Source organism: Panthera leo, chromosome B1 (assembly GCF_018350215.1).
Source record: "Panthera leo isolate Ple1 chromosome B1, P.leo_Ple1_pat1.1, whole genome shotgun sequence".
Classification (NCBI taxonomy): Eukaryota; Metazoa; Chordata; class Mammalia; order Carnivora; family Felidae; genus Panthera; species Panthera leo.
The window spans coordinates 82,161,077-82,182,104 of NC_056682.1; the positions used below are offsets into that span (position 1 = coordinate 82,161,077).

Consider the following 21,028-nt stretch of genomic DNA (forward strand, 5'->3'; position numbering starts at 1 on the left):
CAGTTTACTTGTTAACGCAGCTTGCTTGAGGACTGTAGTTTTGGGAAAGAACGCTATTGAATGTCTCTAAAAGGGAGTGCTGTGCTACTTTCTACTCTTTACAGATAGTTTGGGATGCCTGCTATTTCCTTTTCATTAGATAATGCAGCCACTAGAAAGCAATGACAGGTGGTAGCAACAATAGCTCTTCTTCCCTTTCTAGTCAGATACCGTGAGGTGGCGGCAGCCATGTTCACACAGATGCTTTCTAAGAGTGGCAGAGACCTCCTCTGGGGTCCAGATTTCTTAGTTTTTCACTTGTTTTAATGATTACCACAGACTTCTGAGATTTATAGGCTCTATTTCCTTTGCCCTTCAAGTCTTAGATAAATATAAAGACATTAATGTAAAAACTTTCCTCACCTCAGCTGTGACTTATGGGATCTAAAATGTAGGAGAAGGCAGACCTTTCTCTGTTCAACTGGAGGGACATTACATCTGCCACTTCAGTTTCTGCTTCAGTAAAAAACATGATACATGATGGAAAATAATTTATAGATTAAACTGGCTTACACTGGCATGCACCATATATACGCTCATTTATATTTATTAAAATGTTTTATCAATAACAATGCAAATGCCAAAATAAAGAAATAAGAACACCAGAAATGAAAACCAACTTAACCAAACAAAAAATTACACTGAGATTATTTCACATTACCAAGGGACTTTTTGCTTTCCGTAAAATAATTTCTATGTGGACATTTGCAGATTTCAGATGAGAGATTAAACTTATAGGAAAATTAAAAACATTTTTCACAGAGTACAGGGCATTCTGATGTAAAGTGTCAGCTACACTCAATAAAAAAAAAAAAAGAGAGTTGGGTTTAATACCATATCGTTAATTACTTACTACTTTGATATAAAAAAAAATAACTGAGGACCCAAATTTTACTTGCAATCTACATTTTGCTTACATTTTAACTTAATGGTTTGGAACCAGAATGTTAAACGTCAAAAAAGGGAAGGCATTTTAAAGCTTTTGTTTGGAGGAGGACTATTTAGTTAACTCTCTACCCACTTTCAGAATGAAGTTACCTAATGGTTATTTCCACCACTATAGCAATTCTCTTTTAATGCAGTAATTTCATCAAACACTTTAAATATTAAATATCAAACACTTTTAAATTTTGTCATATATACAAAAACATTTTAGGATGGTGATTCTTCTATTGTAATATTTACCAAATATATCTTGCAGCTTTCTTTCAAGGGAACACATGCTTTCTTCCAACCTAAAGTATGCTTGAAAGCAGACTTCTAATGATTTTCTGAGGGAGTATGTGACACATGGTCCAATCACAGCCATATGCATACGTGTGCATGCTATGTTCCACTGCACTTTTGGGAAGTAAATTGCTTCTCACTTCTGCCCTCACTTAGATTTCACTCGAGCAAAAATATACTGACATTCCAGAGGCTGCATCAAGACAGCAAGTTAAAGGCAGAGAAAAACATGAAAGGTTAAGTCTCGGACAAACTTTCAAGAAGCAGGACATCAGCCCTGATGGGTTGACGAGCACTTGGATTTCATTAAACTTTCGATGCTCATAATTATGCGTGTGATTTACAAGCATGTGAAATCAGAGGCTGCCCCACTGGGGCTTGCCCCGGCACACCCTGCGTCCTCCTCCACATGCTCCTGTAGCTCCCCGGCGCCCGGGCTACTGTCTCTCAAGAGTCCCACCTCAATGGGCTCAGTCACCCGGACAATCAGCAGCTTTCAGCCTTATGTCCTCTCCTCCCCTGGTAAAAGGATTGCTTCGAAAAGCATCTTTTGAAATGAGGATCCAAGTAGATAGAGAGGGACAGGAGTCCAGTCACACTTGTTCCAGTGACAGACAAGTCTTTCGGCTTTGTCTGCTGCACTCTGCAAGCCAAAAGGGCTGCTGTGGGTGTGAGCCCCTCCGTCTTCTGGCCGCTCATGAGAACTGAGTGGCAGAGAAAGCTGTGTGTTAGTTTCCTTGAGGGGCCACCCTGTAGGTAACAGGTGCAGGCTTGTCCTTACTACACACACACACAAAGCTAAGGCTGACTTTCAGATCCTTGGTAGTCAGGAGAACTTTGGTAAAATTGCACTAGACTAGCTTTTGGTGTCATTTTTACAAGGGTTTACAGATATAAAAGCAAATTGCATATTTGAGGGACAGGAATGATAATGTTTTGCCAATTAGCTGAATACCAGGGCCCAAAAGGAACAAAAACAGGAAAAATTTAATGGGCAAAGCAATTGTTCACAGAATTATTGAGATTTTAAATACTATTTTTCAAAACTTCAAGAATCTTACACGGCACGAAAATTAACTCCTCTCTTCACTCAAAGTGGACAAGTAATATGTATAGGCCAATTAAGTGATAAGAAGTATAGGGCAAAGGACAACCAGTATTCAACCATTTGTTCTTAGTGGTCGTTTTAGTAATAGCACTTGGGCATAATCTGGGCAGAGAAAAATGTGTCTCATTCAACATGTAACTGACCCAGGGGTTTGGTTCAGTCTAGATCAGTGGCTCTCAAATTGGCTACACATTGAAATCACTTGGGAAAGCTTTAAAAACATACCCATGCCTCAGTCCCAATCCCAGACAGTGGGGGATTTAATTTGGGCAGCAGAAATTTTGAAAGCTCTCTCAGGCAATTATACTGTGCATCCATTCTTTTATTTTTTAATTTTTTTTACATTTATTTATTTTTGAGAGACAGACACAGAGACAGAGTACAAGTGGGGGAGGGGCAGAGAGAGAAGGAGACACAGAATCTGAAGCAGGCTCCAGGCTCGGAGCTGTCAGCACAGAGCCCAACTCGGGGCTCAAACTCACAAACCGTGACATCATGACCTGAGCTAAAGTCAGAGGCTTAACCGACTGAGCCACCCAGGCGCCCCTACTGTGCATCCATTCTTGAGAAGCACAGGTTTGTCATTTCCAAAGACTTCAGATAGATGAAGTTGGTTCTGGCACTTGCCAGAAGATCTGATTCAGAATTCAGACAGAAGCTCAATTTAAAGATTTCACAGTACCAGTATCTCTTATTTTTAAATGTTTATCTTTGAGAGAGAGAGAGAGAGAGACTGAGACAGAGACTGAGCATAAGCAAGGGAGGGCAGAGAGAGAGGGACACACAGAATCTGAAGCAGGCTCCAGACTCTGAGCTGTCAGCACAGAGCCCAATGTGGGGCTGGAACCCACGAACCAGGTGATCATGACCTGAGCCGAAGTCAGATGTTTAACCCATTGAGCCACCCAGGTGCCCCTCACACTACCAGTATCTTAAACAAATTTTTACCTGGGGAGATAGAGAGTATAATTTTTTAAATTTCTCCCTTTGGGATAAAACAACAACAAACAATGCATGTGCACACATATATACATCCACAAATGATGATTTTAAAGACTGCTCACCAGCTGATCACTTGGGTCATTCTTCAGTGTCAGTATTAGTAGTTAGCTTCTACAGTGTACTATAATCAAAACTCGATCAAATCACTACATACTTTTAAAACATTTTTCTGGGGCACCTGGGTGGCTCAGTTGGTTAAGTGTCTGTCTTCAGCTCAGGTCATGATCTTGTGGTCTGTGAGTTCGAGCCCCGGGTCGAGCTCTGTACTGACAGCTCAAAACCTGGAACCTGCTTCGGGTTCTGTGTCTCCCTCTCTCTCTGCCCTTCCCCCACTTGTGCTCTGTGTCTGTCTCTCTCTCTCTCAAAAATAAATAAACGTTAAAAAAAAATTAAAACATTTTTCTGACTCACTCTTTATTTGGCAACGTCACAAACCCCAGTCTTCTAGGATTTGAGTTGTGAATAGAATTGTCTTTTCTCAAATAAAATGATAGTTTAAATTCATACGGCATAGAATTTATTCCATTAATCCAACTCCACAATTTATTTCCTATAGCCAAAAGAAGTCTTTAGCTTGTGTTTTGCAGTTTTGCATCTAACTTTGGTTTGGTGAGACAGACAATTGTGTGTACTGAAATCTCCTGCAATATAGGCAGCACAATTTGGGTTTTTAAAAATAAGACAACATATTTTTAGCTTCAGACAGGACCGTTTAGGGAAGAGTTGACTAAGTTCCCTAGATGGTTGGCTATGTGGATGGCACTTCTGTGAAGTAGTTTTAAGAATCAGAGCTGGTAAAGGTTTGAGGATATCAACCAAGTCCAACTCCTTGCCACAAAAAGGTCAGTCCATTACCAGGTGATAGAAACCCCTGTCGATTTTTACTTGACCATTAACAGAAAAGGAATTCCAGATTCCCCTCTAGCAAGCCCTAGCTTTTAGAAACTCTTATAATCAGGAATTCCTCTTTATGTTTGATTTAATATACTCAGACTGGTCATCAATTACTGTCATGGAGGGATCTTCATTGTGGTTTGTCTTGTTTTCATTTCAAACATACGAAGGTTGGGGTTAGTATACATTATTAATTTCTGTGAACGGAGTATTGCAATCAATACCTTAGTTAAAACAGCTTTATGTCCTCTCTTAGAATTTTAAAATGGAAAGAACAGAGAAGTGATATACATAATAATTTTTGAGAATTCTATTTGTGTCATCTATACAAAATGTTGGCACAGAATACTGTCATGAACACACTAACTATTCATACATCAAGAAGCCTAAAGAAACTACTGTGAAATAGTTTAAAAATGTTTTTACTCCAGAAGTCTCTGAGGGGCATATCACAAAAATCAGTGGTGTGACCAATTCATGAACGTGTTGGCATCTGCCCCATCATACCAACAACAGCCTCTCCTAATACTTCCAACTCATGACTCGAGATGGAAGTTTCATGGAGCCTAAGATAAAGGACAGATCACCTACCTGAGGGAACAAGGCTGTGGTATCATTACTCACTACACAGTACACACTCAAAAATCCATGTGATAGATTCCTATCTTACTGACATCACTAGTGCCAAATTTTAAGGGAATTCAAATATTGCACTTTAAAACATGTCATGTCATATATTCTACAAATGCCGAATAATGGATTTTGAAGTTTATATTTAAGCCCTAAAAGCCCTGGAACTATCATAAGAAAGAAGACACAAGGGCTTCTGCAGAATTTCCAGAGGCCTGAGGAACATAGACAGCACAGAACCATAGCACTGTCATAACCTGGCTTATACAATTTTATTGCATGATAAAATGTCTCAAAGTCAGAGTAGATAAACTTTCATTCATTACGCCAACGAATGGGCACAAACTGAAACGGAGGCGTTCCGAAGGAACCCTGATTAAGAGGCAGTCATTCTTTAGGTAGTTAAAGTAGAAACAAGAATATCAGTTCTTTACTTCTTACAACAAAATTGAGCTCATTTCTAACACCTACATTTTACCATTCATTATCTTTTTAATACCAACATTGTTATTCAAATAATACTTAAAAGCTGTATGTTATTCTTTTTTTAAAAAAAATGTTTATTTATTTTTGAGAGAGAGAGGGAGACAGAGGATCTGAAGTGGGTTCTGCACTGGCAGCTCAGAGCCAATACGGGGCTTGAGCTGAGATCATGATCTGAGCCAAAGTTGGACGCTTAACCGACAGGTGCCCCTATATGTTATTCGTTCAAATACTTGAAAACATATCCTAAAGCCATTGGCAAGATGTGTAATGATCTATGTCCCCATCTCAGTCATGCTCTGTGAATGGACGTTAAGGAAGTCATTCATGAGCAGGTTAAATAATACATACAAGAATGATAAAGCACATTATTTACAATGTTAAAAAGGAAACACTTCATAATTAGGAAATGGAATACCCGGAGGAGATTAAAACTAGGTTTTTGAGAAAAGTTTTCAAATTTGGTAATATACCCACGACATATTGTTATGTCAAAAAAAGAAGGTTAAAAAGATGTATATATGGTTTGATTTCAATTTTATTTTAAAGCTGCTTAGGGAAAAAGCTGCAAGGAAACATATTTTTGTGTGTTTCCACATTTATTAATATGGATGGACCTGTGTTACCTTTGTAATCAGGATAAGTTCATCTAATTTTAACATAAAAGTTGGAGGTATATCAAAATGTAAGTAGTGATATTCTTTACCTGATGAGATGATAGGTGATGATTTTTAAAATGCAGTCCCAATTTTTTCTTTCATAGAGAGTATAACTTTCACAGTAAGAAAAATACACTGCTAGTGAGTAATGTATTTGCTGCCGTATCTTAATTCTTTGTTCTTTTAGGTACCACTGGCAGTGAATTATCAGAACACATTCCAAAAAGTATTTATTGAAGTCTTATGTGCAAAACACAAATGCTTCATTTTAAGAGACTTTTGATGATCTGCTGTGAAGTCTAATGAAAACTTTTCCTGGAAGAAAGTTGAAACAACTGAGCTAAACAGGTTTTCCAAATGATTTGTGTGTTGGTGCTGAAGTACTTTTCCTTAAAGGACCAAAAGTACCATAAGGTACTTCTCGTATGCAGGATGTCTTAGTGACACTGACAACACACTCTTGAAGTGGGGTGGTGTCAATGATGTGGCAATCCCTATATTCTAATGGAATCGTTCTAATGATTTTAAATGGTAGGTAATGACTTGGTGTGAGGAATATACCTATATTTTTCCCCGACTGTTTCTTCTGGTTTTGATGTTCTTACCTTTGAATAGAGCTCAACAAAGCAAGGAGGAGTTTATTTCTCTACGAGTAGAAGAGTATAAATCCTCCTTTGATTTCTTTCCCCAGGTAAGACATGACAAAGATAACCAGTTCTTCCCAAATCATACTGTTAGTTTCAACCTAACTTAGTCATGAGCTGTTGAATGTGCCTCAGTTTTAAAATGCCACAATTTGCTTTACAGCTTAGTACTGCCAATATTATAGCATGTCACACTCTTGTAAAACAAACTTGACAATAATTTTATTTATATGCCGCTAGATTATTTAACACGAGAATTCAATCGGAGAAGTGAGAAAGAAGGCAATATGTGCATATGTAATATAAAGATGGCTAATTATAGATTAAAACATTTGACTTACCTGCAAAAACATTGTACAAGGAAGGCACAGTATAAGTAGCATTTTTTTTTATGACACAGACTCACAAACAGATGCGGGGAAAGAATGGTTTGCTGTTGCCCAAATAACCAAAAGACCTCTTTGTTTCTACTAGCAAATGCTGATACACAATTCTATGCATTATGCCTGTCAAACAACATTTAAACACATACTATATAAAACCAAGACTTAGTTTAAATGTGTAAATTACATAGGGAAAGCATGTCAAGATATCAATCTCATTGCACTGCTTAATAGTCACCAAATAACATTAGACATTTAATGCCACTGTCCCAATTCAGTTGCCATAATTCTTGTTCCCTTATGTTGTCTCCTTATTTTCTCCTTAAATATTCTTTCTTTTATTACAAATACCTCCGGTGAGAATGATAACACTAAAATAAAATTAACATAGCCAGAGCAAAGATAAATAAAATTTAAAAAGCCAACCTTTATTCCACTTTGAACAAGTTTGTGAATGTCCAAATAAGGCTCCTTGAAAATTTCTCCTTCGGGGGTAAGTATCTTCACGTAACCTTCTTTTTCCAGAATGAAGAGCCGGTGCGAGCCGTCCCCACTGTGCAGGGCACCGACAGGCTGGCGCAGCCCATTCACCACCTCCTGGATACAGAAGCAGTTGTGTTTGTGCTTCCTAAACAAGTTAAAGAAAACCAGTAAGCTTTTCTTGAGGTGAAGGAGGCAAAGGATGCACTTAACATCCTTTTTAAAAGGTACTTCCTCTAGGAATCAATGGTTTTGAGAATCAGGAGGTGCCGTTAACCCCAAAAGTCACAACAGGACTCTTTTAAACTGCTTTCAGTGGAACACATAAAACAGCCTTCTACCAGAAAGTCCAAGAGAGAATCAACATAAAAATGCTACATCTTTTAAAATTTCAGAAGCTCATTATCTTATCTTTGAGGGACTATAATTAAAATGAGCTTTACTCACAATAATTAAGCCTTACAGAAAGGCCCTCAGAGAGAAGGTTCTAAGATCTATTTATAAAACTCTGATTTGCTAATGATAATTGTGCTGAATATTTCCATAAGCTAACAATAAGCATAAAGTTCAAGTTTAAAACTGTAATCATGAAATTCACAGGAATCATAGAGAAGCCAAACTCATGATAATAAAAGATTAGTAGTCTAAGCATTAAACGCTTTTAAGGGAACATGATATTAGAGAAGCAAACTATCCAAAAGAAAGAAAAAAGCATCTGGAGGATATAGCTGCTGGAATCAAGCACAGAAACAGTTGATTCACTAATAAAACCGCGAGATTTGTCAATTGGTATTTTGTTTTTGTTTTTTTAAAATCAAAGAGCATTTATCTTTATGAACCTGCTGATCTCTTCCACTTTGTCATATTCTTCCATCTGGTCCAAGTAGTTAGATGCTGGTCCTCTGATTTGTTTTCTTGGAAAATCTGGAAAGCACAACCCACCATCTTTTCTTGCATAGTAAAAGCAAAACTCATCAGCAGTAGTTTGAAGGAAACCTTTAAAGAAATGCAAAAAGACTCATTAGAAATATTTAGTGTCACAGTAAAAACATCCTATATGAAAGATAAAATAGAGTAAGAGATTTTTTAGAAAGTATATGAATATTCTAGGAAAATAATAAAAAGAATGAAAACTAATTTTTTTTTGCTTGGGATTTCTATTTTTTTCAAAAAAAATTTAAGAATTTCAGTTAAAATGGAGTAATATTGCATTGGCTATTTTAAAAGACTCATCTGAAATACACATAATACAAATCCAGCATTAATCTTGTTATTGTTATTGACTGTTTGCAAGATTCTATGGTACGTATGTTGTACTTGTACGTTTATCTGATCACTATTCAGCATTTTCCCCCAGAGCAAAAATAACTTATTAAGAAGAACAAATTAGAATGAAAGAAGAGATAGGCTATTAGGTGCTGATTTTGGTCATTTTACAAATTTTTTTTTGTACTATCGCTCACATATGATTAAATAATAAATCTAATGAATATCACAAGGTAATTAGATGCTATAAGTGACTGGCTCACAGTAATTGTGCTAAGAACAGAGTCTTCATTTTCAAATATGTAGGTGCCTTTTTCCTACACCTCACTTCATATAAAATAATGATTATTTTGTAAAACAAAACTATACTTAATATATCCCTTCAATCTTCTCAATCAGAAAGCTGGTATACCAACCCTCACTGAAAAAAAAAAAACAAACAAACAAACAAGGACAACAAGCCAAAACAAAAATGCAAAATAGACTTACTTAAGGAAGTCTGAAAGAAAGCTGTTTTCTCTTTTCTTACATATTAAGAATTTTTTATCAAATAAAAACAGCTATACTTGACTCAAAAAAGAAGAGGACTTGATGACAAAAAAGAATTTTGACATTACTCTCACAATTTGAGTCATCAAGTATTGGCTTTTTTTGTGGTGGAGGGCATACTAATAAGATTCACTTCCATATCCTGATGATTTCTGCTCTCAGAATATGATATGGCTACCAGAATCGACCTCATATGATGTCCTAACTTCTTGCTTCTGGTGTCATATCTTTATGCATAATGTTTTGATTTTTTACCTAACAAATTAGATTACTGTACACCTATCAGCTTTGTGATAAAGGCACCTTATAACTTAGCTGATGTTTAGAAGTGGTTAATGGGTCCAGGTTTGCAAGGATTTCTAAAAACAAGAATTGGGAACCAATTCTTAACCATGTGAGACTTACCAATGAAACATGAAAGACTAAAAGTTTATTTTCTATGCCTTTGACCTGGGTCCTCTCAAACCTAAAACTAATCTTAGAATTCTGAGGATCTTGGTGTACATTTTGACCTAACTTTTGAGTAAAATGTATCACCTCTAAATTTCTGAGACAGACTCTTCAAGGCCAATATCTGACTAGGCTACTAAGAAGCATCTTATCCTTGGAAACCAGGCAAGTGAGAGCAGATGTCCTTGGGAGTTGTGTGTGTATATGTGTGTGTGTATGCGTGTGTGTGTGTGTGTGTGTGTGTGTGTGTGCGTGTGTGTGTGTGTATGGGGGTATGGGGGGTGAGACTGAAAGTAGGCATAGTAGCTGGGAGGGGTGCTCCACACGAGGGGCAAGGCAGCTGCAAGGAGGTTATCTTTCTTTGAAAAAATTCAGGGATTAGAAATTGGGGAGAGGAATGAAGGCTGCACAGCATTTACTCTTCTTCAGCAAGTCACTGTTTACAAAAGATAACTTTCTCCTCCATTCTTTTCTGGCTAAGAATATACATGAAAACTGCCCAGTAGTGTTGAACGATCATATCTGAGGTGAAAAGAAGAGAAGGAGAATGGAGTTGTTAAATCAAACCTTTTGCAGTTTTGGGCTAGATCGTTTTTTGGATACACACACACACACACATACCTACACACATACACACACATACCTACACACATACACACAGATACATACACACACAAACACACACACACACAAACACACACACACACACAGCTCCCATCAGGCAGCAAGATCTCCATGCCAATAATTACGCACGCAGGAATACTGTCATACTATGTATATACTTATAACTGAATGTGAAAATGAGAAAATTTGTTTCAACACGATGGTTGCCTGCAGGATCACCAAAAAAAAAAAAAAAAAAGAAAAAAAATTCAAAGTGTAACTGAGAAGAAATTTCAAATTTGCTTTAAAAAAAAACCTGTATTCCAGCATCATAGTCTGCAAACCAATACCATCTTAAGGAGAAATTAACAAACAATGCTGATGGCTGATTCCATTTCATAAGGAGTTATTAGCTGGGGACAAACATGCGGAAGTGAGAAATCGTTTTCAAATAGAACATCTAAAGATTAATTAAGTACAGATTCATAAACTCTATGGCTCCAGAGGTACTATGTTCTCTTACCAAATCAAAAGGAGAACAAAAACAAAACTGGGATTAACAATGAATTATTCCTAGCTTTTTATAGAATCTCAGTATACTGAACAAGTGTGAACGAGGGAGTCAACTCAAAAGACTTTTACATAAAGATATGGGTATTTTCTCATAATTACACACATCTAACATTTTCATTAATACTTTACAATGATCTGATTTTGTGGACAGTGATGAATAAGATATATTTTGCTGTGAAGAGCTAAAAGGGACCTGGCTTCAGGACACTGGGCTTACATTTACTGCCAGGGAAGACAGGATTTGCCAAATAGTACCGTTTTATTTGGAACAATACCCTGAAGAGCATTTTACTGAAGGTGGGTGTTTAGTTCAGCCTGTATCATCACAGTATCATCAAGTCTACTAATGATGGAAGTACACAGATTATTCCAGCAGCTGTATTTTTTTTAAACTCCTGATAATTTATCAAATGTCCTGGAGCGGGATGAATCCAGTCCTACTATACCACAAAGCACCCCATAACATGCTCATGTAAACAAATATTCTCTGTGGAGTATTCTAAGCCCTAGCTTTTCTCTCAGAATGTATGCCAGAGAAAAGTTACTTTTCCTCCTTATATATGCTGTTCAGCAAATAAAGAAAGAAACGAACCGAAACCCATTGTGAGTAAGGCCTGCACTTGACAGCATTTTCTAATAGAGGCAGTGGATTTTGATGTATCCATCCATTCCGTCTGGCTTGCTTTCGTGGGGAAGACACATGTATAAGATATCTCCCTGGGGTCAGGAGTGGCTATGGACTAGAGAGACTCAGTGGAATCAAACCCTTGACCTTGGCCTCATTAGCAACAGGATTAAACCAATCGAACTAATTGTATACTGACATTTCACACTAAATCACCTACAGCTGAAGAGATGACAGTCTGAGAGTGATAAAAAGTGTATCATGATACTCGTGGTAACAACTGTAAAGGAAGAAGCAAGGCCCATGTCTGTCCTTTTGTACACTTCCCACAGAGTGCACCATGCCATCACTGAGTGAACAGGAAAGCATCTACTCCGCTCATCACAGTGCAGCAGGAGAAAAGACCTGTGATGCTGAGCAAGAAGCTCCTGTGTGCGGGGTTTTTTTTTTTCCAAATGCAATTTGTTATTTTTAGAAGTTTTAAGAATTTACTTCCCTAAGTCAACTCACAACTGGTGAATATTATGATTAATAAAACACTAGTATATCCTCACTATATTAATTTTTAACTTTTCTCATTTTTTTGAAAATAGGCACACCATGAATGTTTCTGAATTAAAGTTTCTAAAGAGTTTCTTTCAGATGTACCTGTATTCCCAAGTGACTGGCAGTGCTTTCTGAAAGTCATGAAGGTGAAGCAAAGGGGTAGATCATTTATGTATTTATTTCTTTACGTTCTGGGCAATGGAGGGAAATGAAGACATCTCAGAAATTATTTTTCCTCTCTCAACCCCTTTTAGCATTTGCCTTAGTGCTGTATTTTTAAGTTTTTGATTTGCAGAAAGATGAGGCTGTTCATGAGAATAGTCAAATATATCGACTTCTTATAAGAAAGAATCACAAAGTAGCTGTTTTTTGCAACTTTGAACTCCAGAGAAAAGTTACACCATGTCATTAAGTAAACTTGAGAAGGTGAAAATATTAAAAATTTGCTTTGAGAGCAATTTCTGAAAGATAATTGTTCTAGAATTGTAAAGAGCCTTCTGTGTTGGGGCAAGGGCTGAGGGGAGGATTACCATTTTCTCTATCATACTTCAGAAAATGGTCAACTGTGTGCCAAGGATCAGTCTGGCTAACAAATTGATTAACATAAATTAACACAAAGAATGTGTTATTACAACTCACTTTTGCGACAAGTATTCAGGATGATTATTAGCATTTGACGGAGGCAGGAGAAGCCCCCCCCTGCTTGTTGCTAAAGCCTGTAGCCTGTCCCTGGGAAGCACCCTTGCTGCTCTCTCTACCACTGGAGTAGAGCTTTCATCTGGTTATCTTTCAAGGCAGCCTGGGTGGCCACCAAAAGCACTTGACATCTTGATGCACTTCAGCAGTTTTACATATATACAAACTTTGTAGAAAAATAAATTTGTCATTCGTCACCACATATGTTGATCTGGGGAGCGAGGTGCTTGCAGTTCTGGCTCCTGAGCTGTTTGCTACACTCTTTCTTCTGCTGGATATTGCTTTTTGTTGTTTGTTTTGGAAGCTAAAATAACTTCACATAGATGGAGACTTTCTGGGTGAGTCTTTAAATACAGCATAGTTGTATTTATCTCCAGTAGATAAAGGTAGAGGAAAATGGGAAGTCTCAGTGTTCTTTTCAACTTACATTGGTAAAGGCAAACCTTCAAGACTTGAAATTTGCAGCAAACCTTTATGGTACCTAATCTGTTATCGCTTCTCGGCAGGCCTTCTATGCAACCGTGACCTATTCTACTTTGCTTTTGGGGAACGTGATAAAGAGGAAGAAACAGCTGGTTTAGGAAAAGCCTTACAAACATGGTTGTGGTTTATAAAGACAATAATAATATTTTCACATGAATGGGTTTAGATACATGTTATGGTACACCAAAGGAAGCAAGCAATCCTAGTCAAAATGTTTTCTTAGGTTATTGCGAGAGCTCTATAAAAAAAAATCCACACTTTTCTGGGTCAGAGAAAAATGTAAAATATGCATAGCAGTTAAAAAGTTCTCCAGGGGCATCCTACAGTTCTTAAAGCTTGTCTTTTCCTTCAATGCCATTTAGTTTTATAAACTGTTAGCTTCAGTAGATTTGTTTGTGTGTGACTTTGCTTAACTAAACAGAATCTGTGTCGTTAAATTCTTTTGTATCTCTATGTTGATTCTTCCAACTGAAGCAGTAACAACCAAAGTTTATAAACTTTTGATGGTAAAATTAATCCATGTCCAAGAATCTATATGTTTATTAGGGCCCAAAATATGGTAGTGAGCAGGTATATTCGTGACACTGTCAACCTAAGAACTTATTAATCTATTCTATCACTTCCTCACTGCACAACTTTGGTTAAGGCATTTAACTTCTCCTCAGGCTCAATTATCGTCATCTGTCAAATGGGGATGACTTCACTTTTCCTACCTGCAGCATAGAGTTTTTGAAGAGCAAATTAGTCATTACATGTAAAGGTGCTTTGTAAGGTGTTACTTTTTTTGGATTTCTAGTGATACTTTAATTAAGGGAATACTACCTTAAAAGTCCATGGACAATCTACAGTTGCATATCAGCTATGTAGAAGAGGAGGCTGTCTTGATATGGATGCTAATGGATGAAGAAGACACCAACAAGAAACTTGTACTGATAATCCAATGTGTGTAGATTACCAACTGTAGTGTTGATTTAACAAGAACTGTAAAACATCCCATCAAAACCAACATACTGTGTGCAGACTGAAATGATAGTAATCCTTTTAGCAGCAATGAAAGGTTACAAATTTGTAAAGGTTAATTGTGAGGCAAAAGTAGGTATTTTGGAAGGTGAGATAAATTTTACACTCTCAGAAGCAAACATTTAAGATCAGGTATCTTGTGAGGATATGCTGCAGTAGTTTATTTAATTTATCAATTTTTTTTTTTACCTGGAATATGGCCTCGGCAAGTATAAAAGAATTCTTTGCAATAGTCTTTGCAGAGCAGGGGAAGTACAAGGTCTCTTTCCAAGGCTTCTCTTTCAGGTGAGTTGAACAGGCTCTGAGAATGTGGAGAGCAAAGTGCACACTTGATTTCCTCCAGTAACTTCCCACATTCTGTGTTGTTGGTAACAGAAAATATCTGAAAGCCATAAATCAGAAACAAACTTCCTTTTATTCATGTGAAGCTAGGTCTAGTTATGTTTTTTGTAATCATATAAGTAGAATAGTATAACTTAGCCAGTGCAGTTGTCTGAAAAGAATTATCATATCAGAAACACAGGATGCTTTTAATAAGGCTAGAAGTACAGTCTCTTGGGCTGGGCTGGGGGAGCAGAGGGTAAGGATGCACAAAAGTCCTTCTTACTCTTGCAGATCAAAGCCTGTTTATCTTTTGGGTATGAAAAATTAAATGACACCTATATTGAGACCCTTTAACCCTTTACCATGTTACTCTGCATCAGAGTGCATAGCGATATTTGCATAGTGCATAGTGATATTTGACTTTAAAATTCTAAATACCTTTATCCAACTGTATGTAAAGTAGAATTTTTTAAGATATGATCATTTCTGTCTTAGGTAAAAATGTATTTCACTCTTGAAATTCGTGATAGGATATTCTCAAAGATACTACTTTAATTACATTTTTCTAGTTTCAGTTCATTTTCAATCTACAGGTTGCATCGGGAAAATTTCCTAAAGTGGGGGGAATATTGCCTTTTCATGTTGTAGAAAAATAATATCTGAAGCTGAAACTGGTTTCAGACCAATTTTTATTATTCATTTTATCTTAGCCAGGAAAAACTTTCTAACCAGGTCCTCAGGTATGTTATATGTGTGAATAAACACAGGAGTTTAATAAAAGTGCTTTTGTATAGGATTGAGTGAGTTTTAATAAAAAAAAAAGAACACTTTTATCTTTATTTATACAGTATTATGTCTTTTTTTTCAATAAGACCAATTTGGGAGTTACTGATTCACCGAAGTTAGTAATTTGTAGATAAAATAGGTCTTGGTGTCCAGTACTAACTTTAAAAAACTGACTTCAGGAGCTCCTCTAATAAATGTAGAAGACAATACCAGCACAATATTTGAGACGTAAAATGTAGTGCTGTCTAAATCATGCATTGATTTTTCATAATAAAAAACAATAATGGGAATGAATTTTATACCTTTTCTCAGTTTATATAACTAAATTTATACTTAACTATTTAGAACTAGGAACTGAAATTAACATTTGAAACTCTAAATCATTGTTCAAAGCAAATACTTCATTCATGAGTTGAGGTTCTAATTTGAGTAAATGGCATGGCTTCTATTTTTTAGGATAAAGATATTCTAGGTGATAACAAAATTTGGACCTGAAAGAACAAAGCAGCTAAAAAAAAAAATCGCTGAATACAAGCATGCTGAAATTTTAGCATGCAGTAATTAAAAGCTCTATAGAAGTTACCATATATATATATATGTACATATATAGATATAGATATATATACACACACACATCTGTGTTGTCACTACCTATAACATTCAGAAGAGTTATTATTAATCACAATTATATTTACACGTTGATTTTTATCAATTTATTTAAATGACAATTGCTTAAATGGTTAAATTTTCTAAAAGGAAACATATGCCAGACACTTAGAATTTGCATTCCAAGAATGTTTTAAATGTCTTTTATTGTCCATACTCTGGCAGACCTCACCAGATCTATTCAATATTAATACTGTTCAACTTTGTTCTGTTTGTTTATCATACAGCAGTCCCCTAAGAACAAAACAACTGCAGGATGCTGAAGCCACCTTTTTTGCTGGCTGGAAAACTGGAATGTAATTACCTTTAGTTTTATGGAGAATATGCATACTTCCATTTTTTATAGCTGAAACAAACTGATCCCCATGTACTCTCCCAGCTGCTATCCAGGAAGAGCTTGATTTTAGTGCCTAAAGAATTTTGTCTTTTACAATTTTTGGAATGTGTCCTGGCCACAAGATCTCTCATCAAAAGTTTCAGAAATAGGATTCAATAAATTATCTGCAATCCAGTATAATATTATTCTTTGTAAAGTTTCACGCTGTTCCGGCCCAGCAGGATGGTAACATTTTGCTCTGTGTGAGGTCTGCAGTGTAAATACCTATTTGAAGATAGATAGAGCCATCATTCTGGCTTTGGTTTCAATGAACCAATAGTCTTACTGAAGTCAATTAAACTGACTCAGCCCAAGCTGCAACTCTGTTTTAGACAGATGAGTACTGGTGTGTGTAGGGTATTTTTTTCTTCTTTTTTGCCTATGTGCTTGTGTCTATATAGGTCCTTAACTTTATGCCTGACAATGTCATCCATCTGAAGAAGAAATTTAAGCTAATTTCCTGTTTCGATTTTTAAAAGCCATATATGAAACCATCAAATTATAGTGGTTTAAACTAAATATACTTTGAAAGTCATGTAAAACTTCGAGACATTATTACAGCATGCCTAGTAATGACCGTGGCTGTTGCTGACTAATTTATAACATCTGGAAGGTCATCCTTTAATCTTTGGCCACAAGAAAGTAAAATCCACGGAAGAAAGGTGAGATGAACACCGTAGTACACAGTGAAGTGTGGCCTAGAACTATAGCTTATCAACAAATAGTAAAATGGGTGACAGAGACCTTCTGTATTTCTCTTTATATATCAAGTAACTAAACAAAGAGGATAAAAAGGCACCCATGTGGTTTTGATGAGCAGACAACAGGAGAAAATACATGACAGCATATTAAGATGTCGCCTTAAGATCAGTGGGTACACAAAAAGTTATTTCTAAAAATCATATGCCTACAAGGCTGTTCAGCTGTTGGGTGGAACACATGCGTCTCGGCACTATAGTGCTGGATTATGTCATTAAAGAGTTCAGTTTCAATTTTAGGCTAATATGTAAATAGATCATTGTACTCAGGCAGCTGTTAAAGGGACCCCAGGATGAGTTATTTGTTTAGTTGGATGTGTTCAACAATAGCCTTTGTCCCTGAAAGAGCCAGAGCAAACAAATGATTGTAAAAGGGCACACTTGAAAACAATTACTTTTCACCCATTCCTTGACAGCTTTGGCTGTGAAACCACCCAAGGTAGAGAGAGCTTCTATGCCTCTGTGGCTACAAGTTTTAGAAATGGGGGTATTTCAGTTGGCTGCGGATTCAATTTGGCTAATGGGAATGAGGTCCTTTTAACATGTTGTATTTAGGAACTGCAAAAATATTGCCAAGACAATAGCACTTCCTAAATTTTGGCAATATTTGTTTATAATGGCAGTTAACAATCTTGTTACGATACACAAAATTATTAAAATGTACAAAAAATTAAAACATAAAAGCATAATACCATTATGAAGAATTGAACTCAATGCCAGTTCATTACATTAAAGAATTGAACTCAATGCCAGTTCATTACATTAAAGAAAACGTGTTAGTTTGGAGTCTGGATTTAACTGCACAGCTGAGCATGCTCGAATATTCCTACCTATTTTGCTACTGTCTATGAAGTTTCTTCCTATAGGAGAAAGATGTGCCTGTAGTTTCTTGAAAAGTTGCAGAAATCTTTCTGGAGATTTTTTTTTTCCATAAACAAAAACGGGCCCTTTCAAACAGCCATCATCTCTCCTGTACACACGTTATGAAATAAGACCCTAACATATATTATAAGCCAGGAAGGCTTAGGGGAAAACAAGGAAACACTGAAGTTTATTATAAAATAACATGTTTTAAAAACTATTAAAACTTGAGAGCTAACATAGGTCAAGAATGCACATGCATAGCTATATCACTTCTCTGTTTTGAACAATTTGAGTATTGTTGGTTTATAATGCACTTGTAATGGAACTAGCAAAGTCTAGCGTACCGAATTTAATTCAGACACATTTTCCAAATGAGTAGGGGTTTGTTGGAGATTGGAAGCACGTAAAACGGAAAGGAATGTGGATAGCTAACGTGGCAGATTTCTTCCTAAAGAATGATTTCTTAAAAAAAATTTTTTTTATGTAACTCCTCTTAAGGGCTATAACTCCCCTCAGTTCCGCCCCGGCCCCTCCAACTCCCCACTCTATTCAGTTAAAGTTTTCATTCCTCATGTTCCTGGTAGAGTTCAGCATTGCAGGGGTCTGGAGATCACTGGTGTAGTCATAGTGTACATTGCACACAGGGAGACTTAATGGCAGATATTTCTAAACCTTTCTCTGAAGCTCCTGGTAAAACCCTGCAGATGATGTGAATGTAGCTTTTCTGATTTAATTCAATTACCACACAGGAGCTTAATGACATTGTTTTGAATAAAATGCTGGAATATCTGTTCCCTGAATCGCAGACTACTGCTGCATATGGTAAGAATAAAGAGAGAGTTGCAGCTGAAAACCTGCAGCAAGACGGTTCTCACTCATCTGGGAATAGAGGGAGTTGGACAAATGCTCCCTCAAAAGGCATGAACATTTGGACAGAGCTGGGGACTGAAAGAGAATGATGTTCTCTAGTTTCACCCATTAGTGAACCAACTAACAAACACAATGGTGTTGTTGTTATTCTTTTGCCATAAGCAACAGGACTCTGTGTGTGGGCAGCAGTTTAGTGGGGAGGAGGATAAGTCGACCCCTTTTTGTCCTATTGATTTTTTCCTATTTGCATGACTTGAGCAAATTAAATGATGCAATATGGCTTTTTGTTACAAAACAAAGTGAGAGATACCACCCAGACACATATGTTGATTCGTAGGAGCTGTTTACATGAGAATAGAGTGAAATCTACCGTGAACTGAGCATAAAAATTAGATTCAGCCTGGGTATTTTTTTTTTTTTTTAATGCCTGGGCCAGCAAGACTGAAGCACAAGTTTTCCAAGAGTCTCTCAGACCTTGACAACTGCAGTGTTGTAACAGAGGAATTCTTAATTAAACCTAAAATGGGGAACGGGAGGGGGAGCGAAGACACCTGATTGTTTATTTCACGTGCAGTGATTGTTAATGACGGGATCCCCCCTTTCCTTTTGCAGTACAGTAGATAGCCCACGTTGCTGCGTCCCATGACAAGAAAGATGTTGGAAACTCAAAAAAAATAAGTTTGCCTTCACACTCAATCGACACTATCTCATATTCGTTTAAACTCAAGAACACAAGGGAAGTGTAAATGCCATTAGTCCTAAAACAAGTTTCTAGAGAAGATCTTCCTGGACAACTAGCTGCCATTTGAAAGCCTGAATTTACAATGTTTCAAAACATTACAAACTGGGGCGGAGAACGGTCTCGGTTTTAGGTGACAAATACGCCCCAGCAAAATCTCTGGCCAGCTTTTCGGGTTCTCAACTGGAGTACCAGGAGTTCCTTTTCGCAGCTTAACTATTGTAATGCAAGACAACCCCCTCTGACGGGGCTGGGGATCATAAACCAACCATGCTTCAACATCCTTTACGATTCAATCCTCTCCCTCACCGAGCACGTGGAGAAAACTGCACAAATCTTGTTACCCTAGAAAAATAAACCGGAAACCACAGCCACCTTAATTTACAGTTTCACCGCAGCCAATGCCCGATTCGACTCAAAACACACTGTTAATCGCGATTCTTTTAAAATATTTACCCAGCCCAGAATGCGGGTACCACAGAAGCTTCTCTTTTCTGACACAGGCAGTTGTGCACAGCATCCCGACCACGGACTCGTGGGGGCGGGAGAGCTATCTGCGCACTCCAGAAGAACGCACCACCGAATCACGCTAGCACTTCAGACAAAGTTATCAGACAGAACTCTCCAAACAAGTTTTCTCCCTTCTCACGGCCACTAGCATTCCTGGAGCCCCAGGGAGCCCCCACCTAGCCAGCATGTCACTCTCGCATCTGTGAGGCGGGTGCGTGCTTACCTTGTTATCCAGGCGCCCCAACCCTGGGCTGTCACTCCGCAGACAGCAGGACAGCCGAGGGTAGAAGCCACCGCACAGCATCTCTCCCCCACTCAGCAGCTCCAGCTGGGACATCATCCGCCTATCTCTCCTTTTCAGGCGCTTCGGGGGGTTCCCATTCAGGCACCTTCTCCTCCGCGCTCCGCTCCCTTCGATTCTTTCCCCAAACTTAGCATCTCCTTCAAAGAAGCCCAGAGCCACGGCCAGGAGCAGCAGCTTAAAGGAGAGCATCTTCAGCATCGTCTGCCCCGAGCGGCAGGGGCTCGGCGCGGGAGGCTGGGGGGGGAACGCCACTGCCCACCAGGGGCACTAGGGCGCAGCTCCAGGAGGAGGCTGCGGGGGACACTCGAGAGGCAGAGAGTGGTGCCGGGGGCGGAAATATGTAGAGCGATGCAACTTTGCGAAAAATAAAAGACAAGGCGATGGGTCCAGTGCCTTAGGGGAGTCCGAGGACCGAGACAGGGTTGTGCAGATGACACCGTTTGCAGTTGTGCCAGGGTCAGTTGGGTTAGG

General features: G+C 37.8%; 1 protein-coding gene across 1 annotated transcript in view; it reads right to left on the bottom strand.

The window, feature by feature from the left end:
- LOC122217824 (hedgehog interacting protein) overlaps positions 1-20,770 on the bottom strand; it is an 89,165-nt gene extending 68,395 nt beyond the window's left edge. The window contains exons 1-4 of the mRNA XM_042935403.1: positions 20,477-20,770; positions 14,550-14,742; positions 8,389-8,545; positions 7,496-7,697 (exon numbers count right to left, since the gene is read on the bottom strand). Of these exons, the coding sequence (XP_042791337.1) occupies positions 7,496-7,697; positions 8,389-8,545; positions 14,550-14,742; positions 20,477-20,755 (831 nt within the window). The 5' untranslated portion in view covers positions 20,756-20,770. The remainder of the gene's footprint in view (positions 1-7,495; positions 7,698-8,388; positions 8,546-14,549; positions 14,743-20,476) is intronic.
- Between the last annotated feature and the right edge of the window lie 258 nt (positions 20,771-21,028).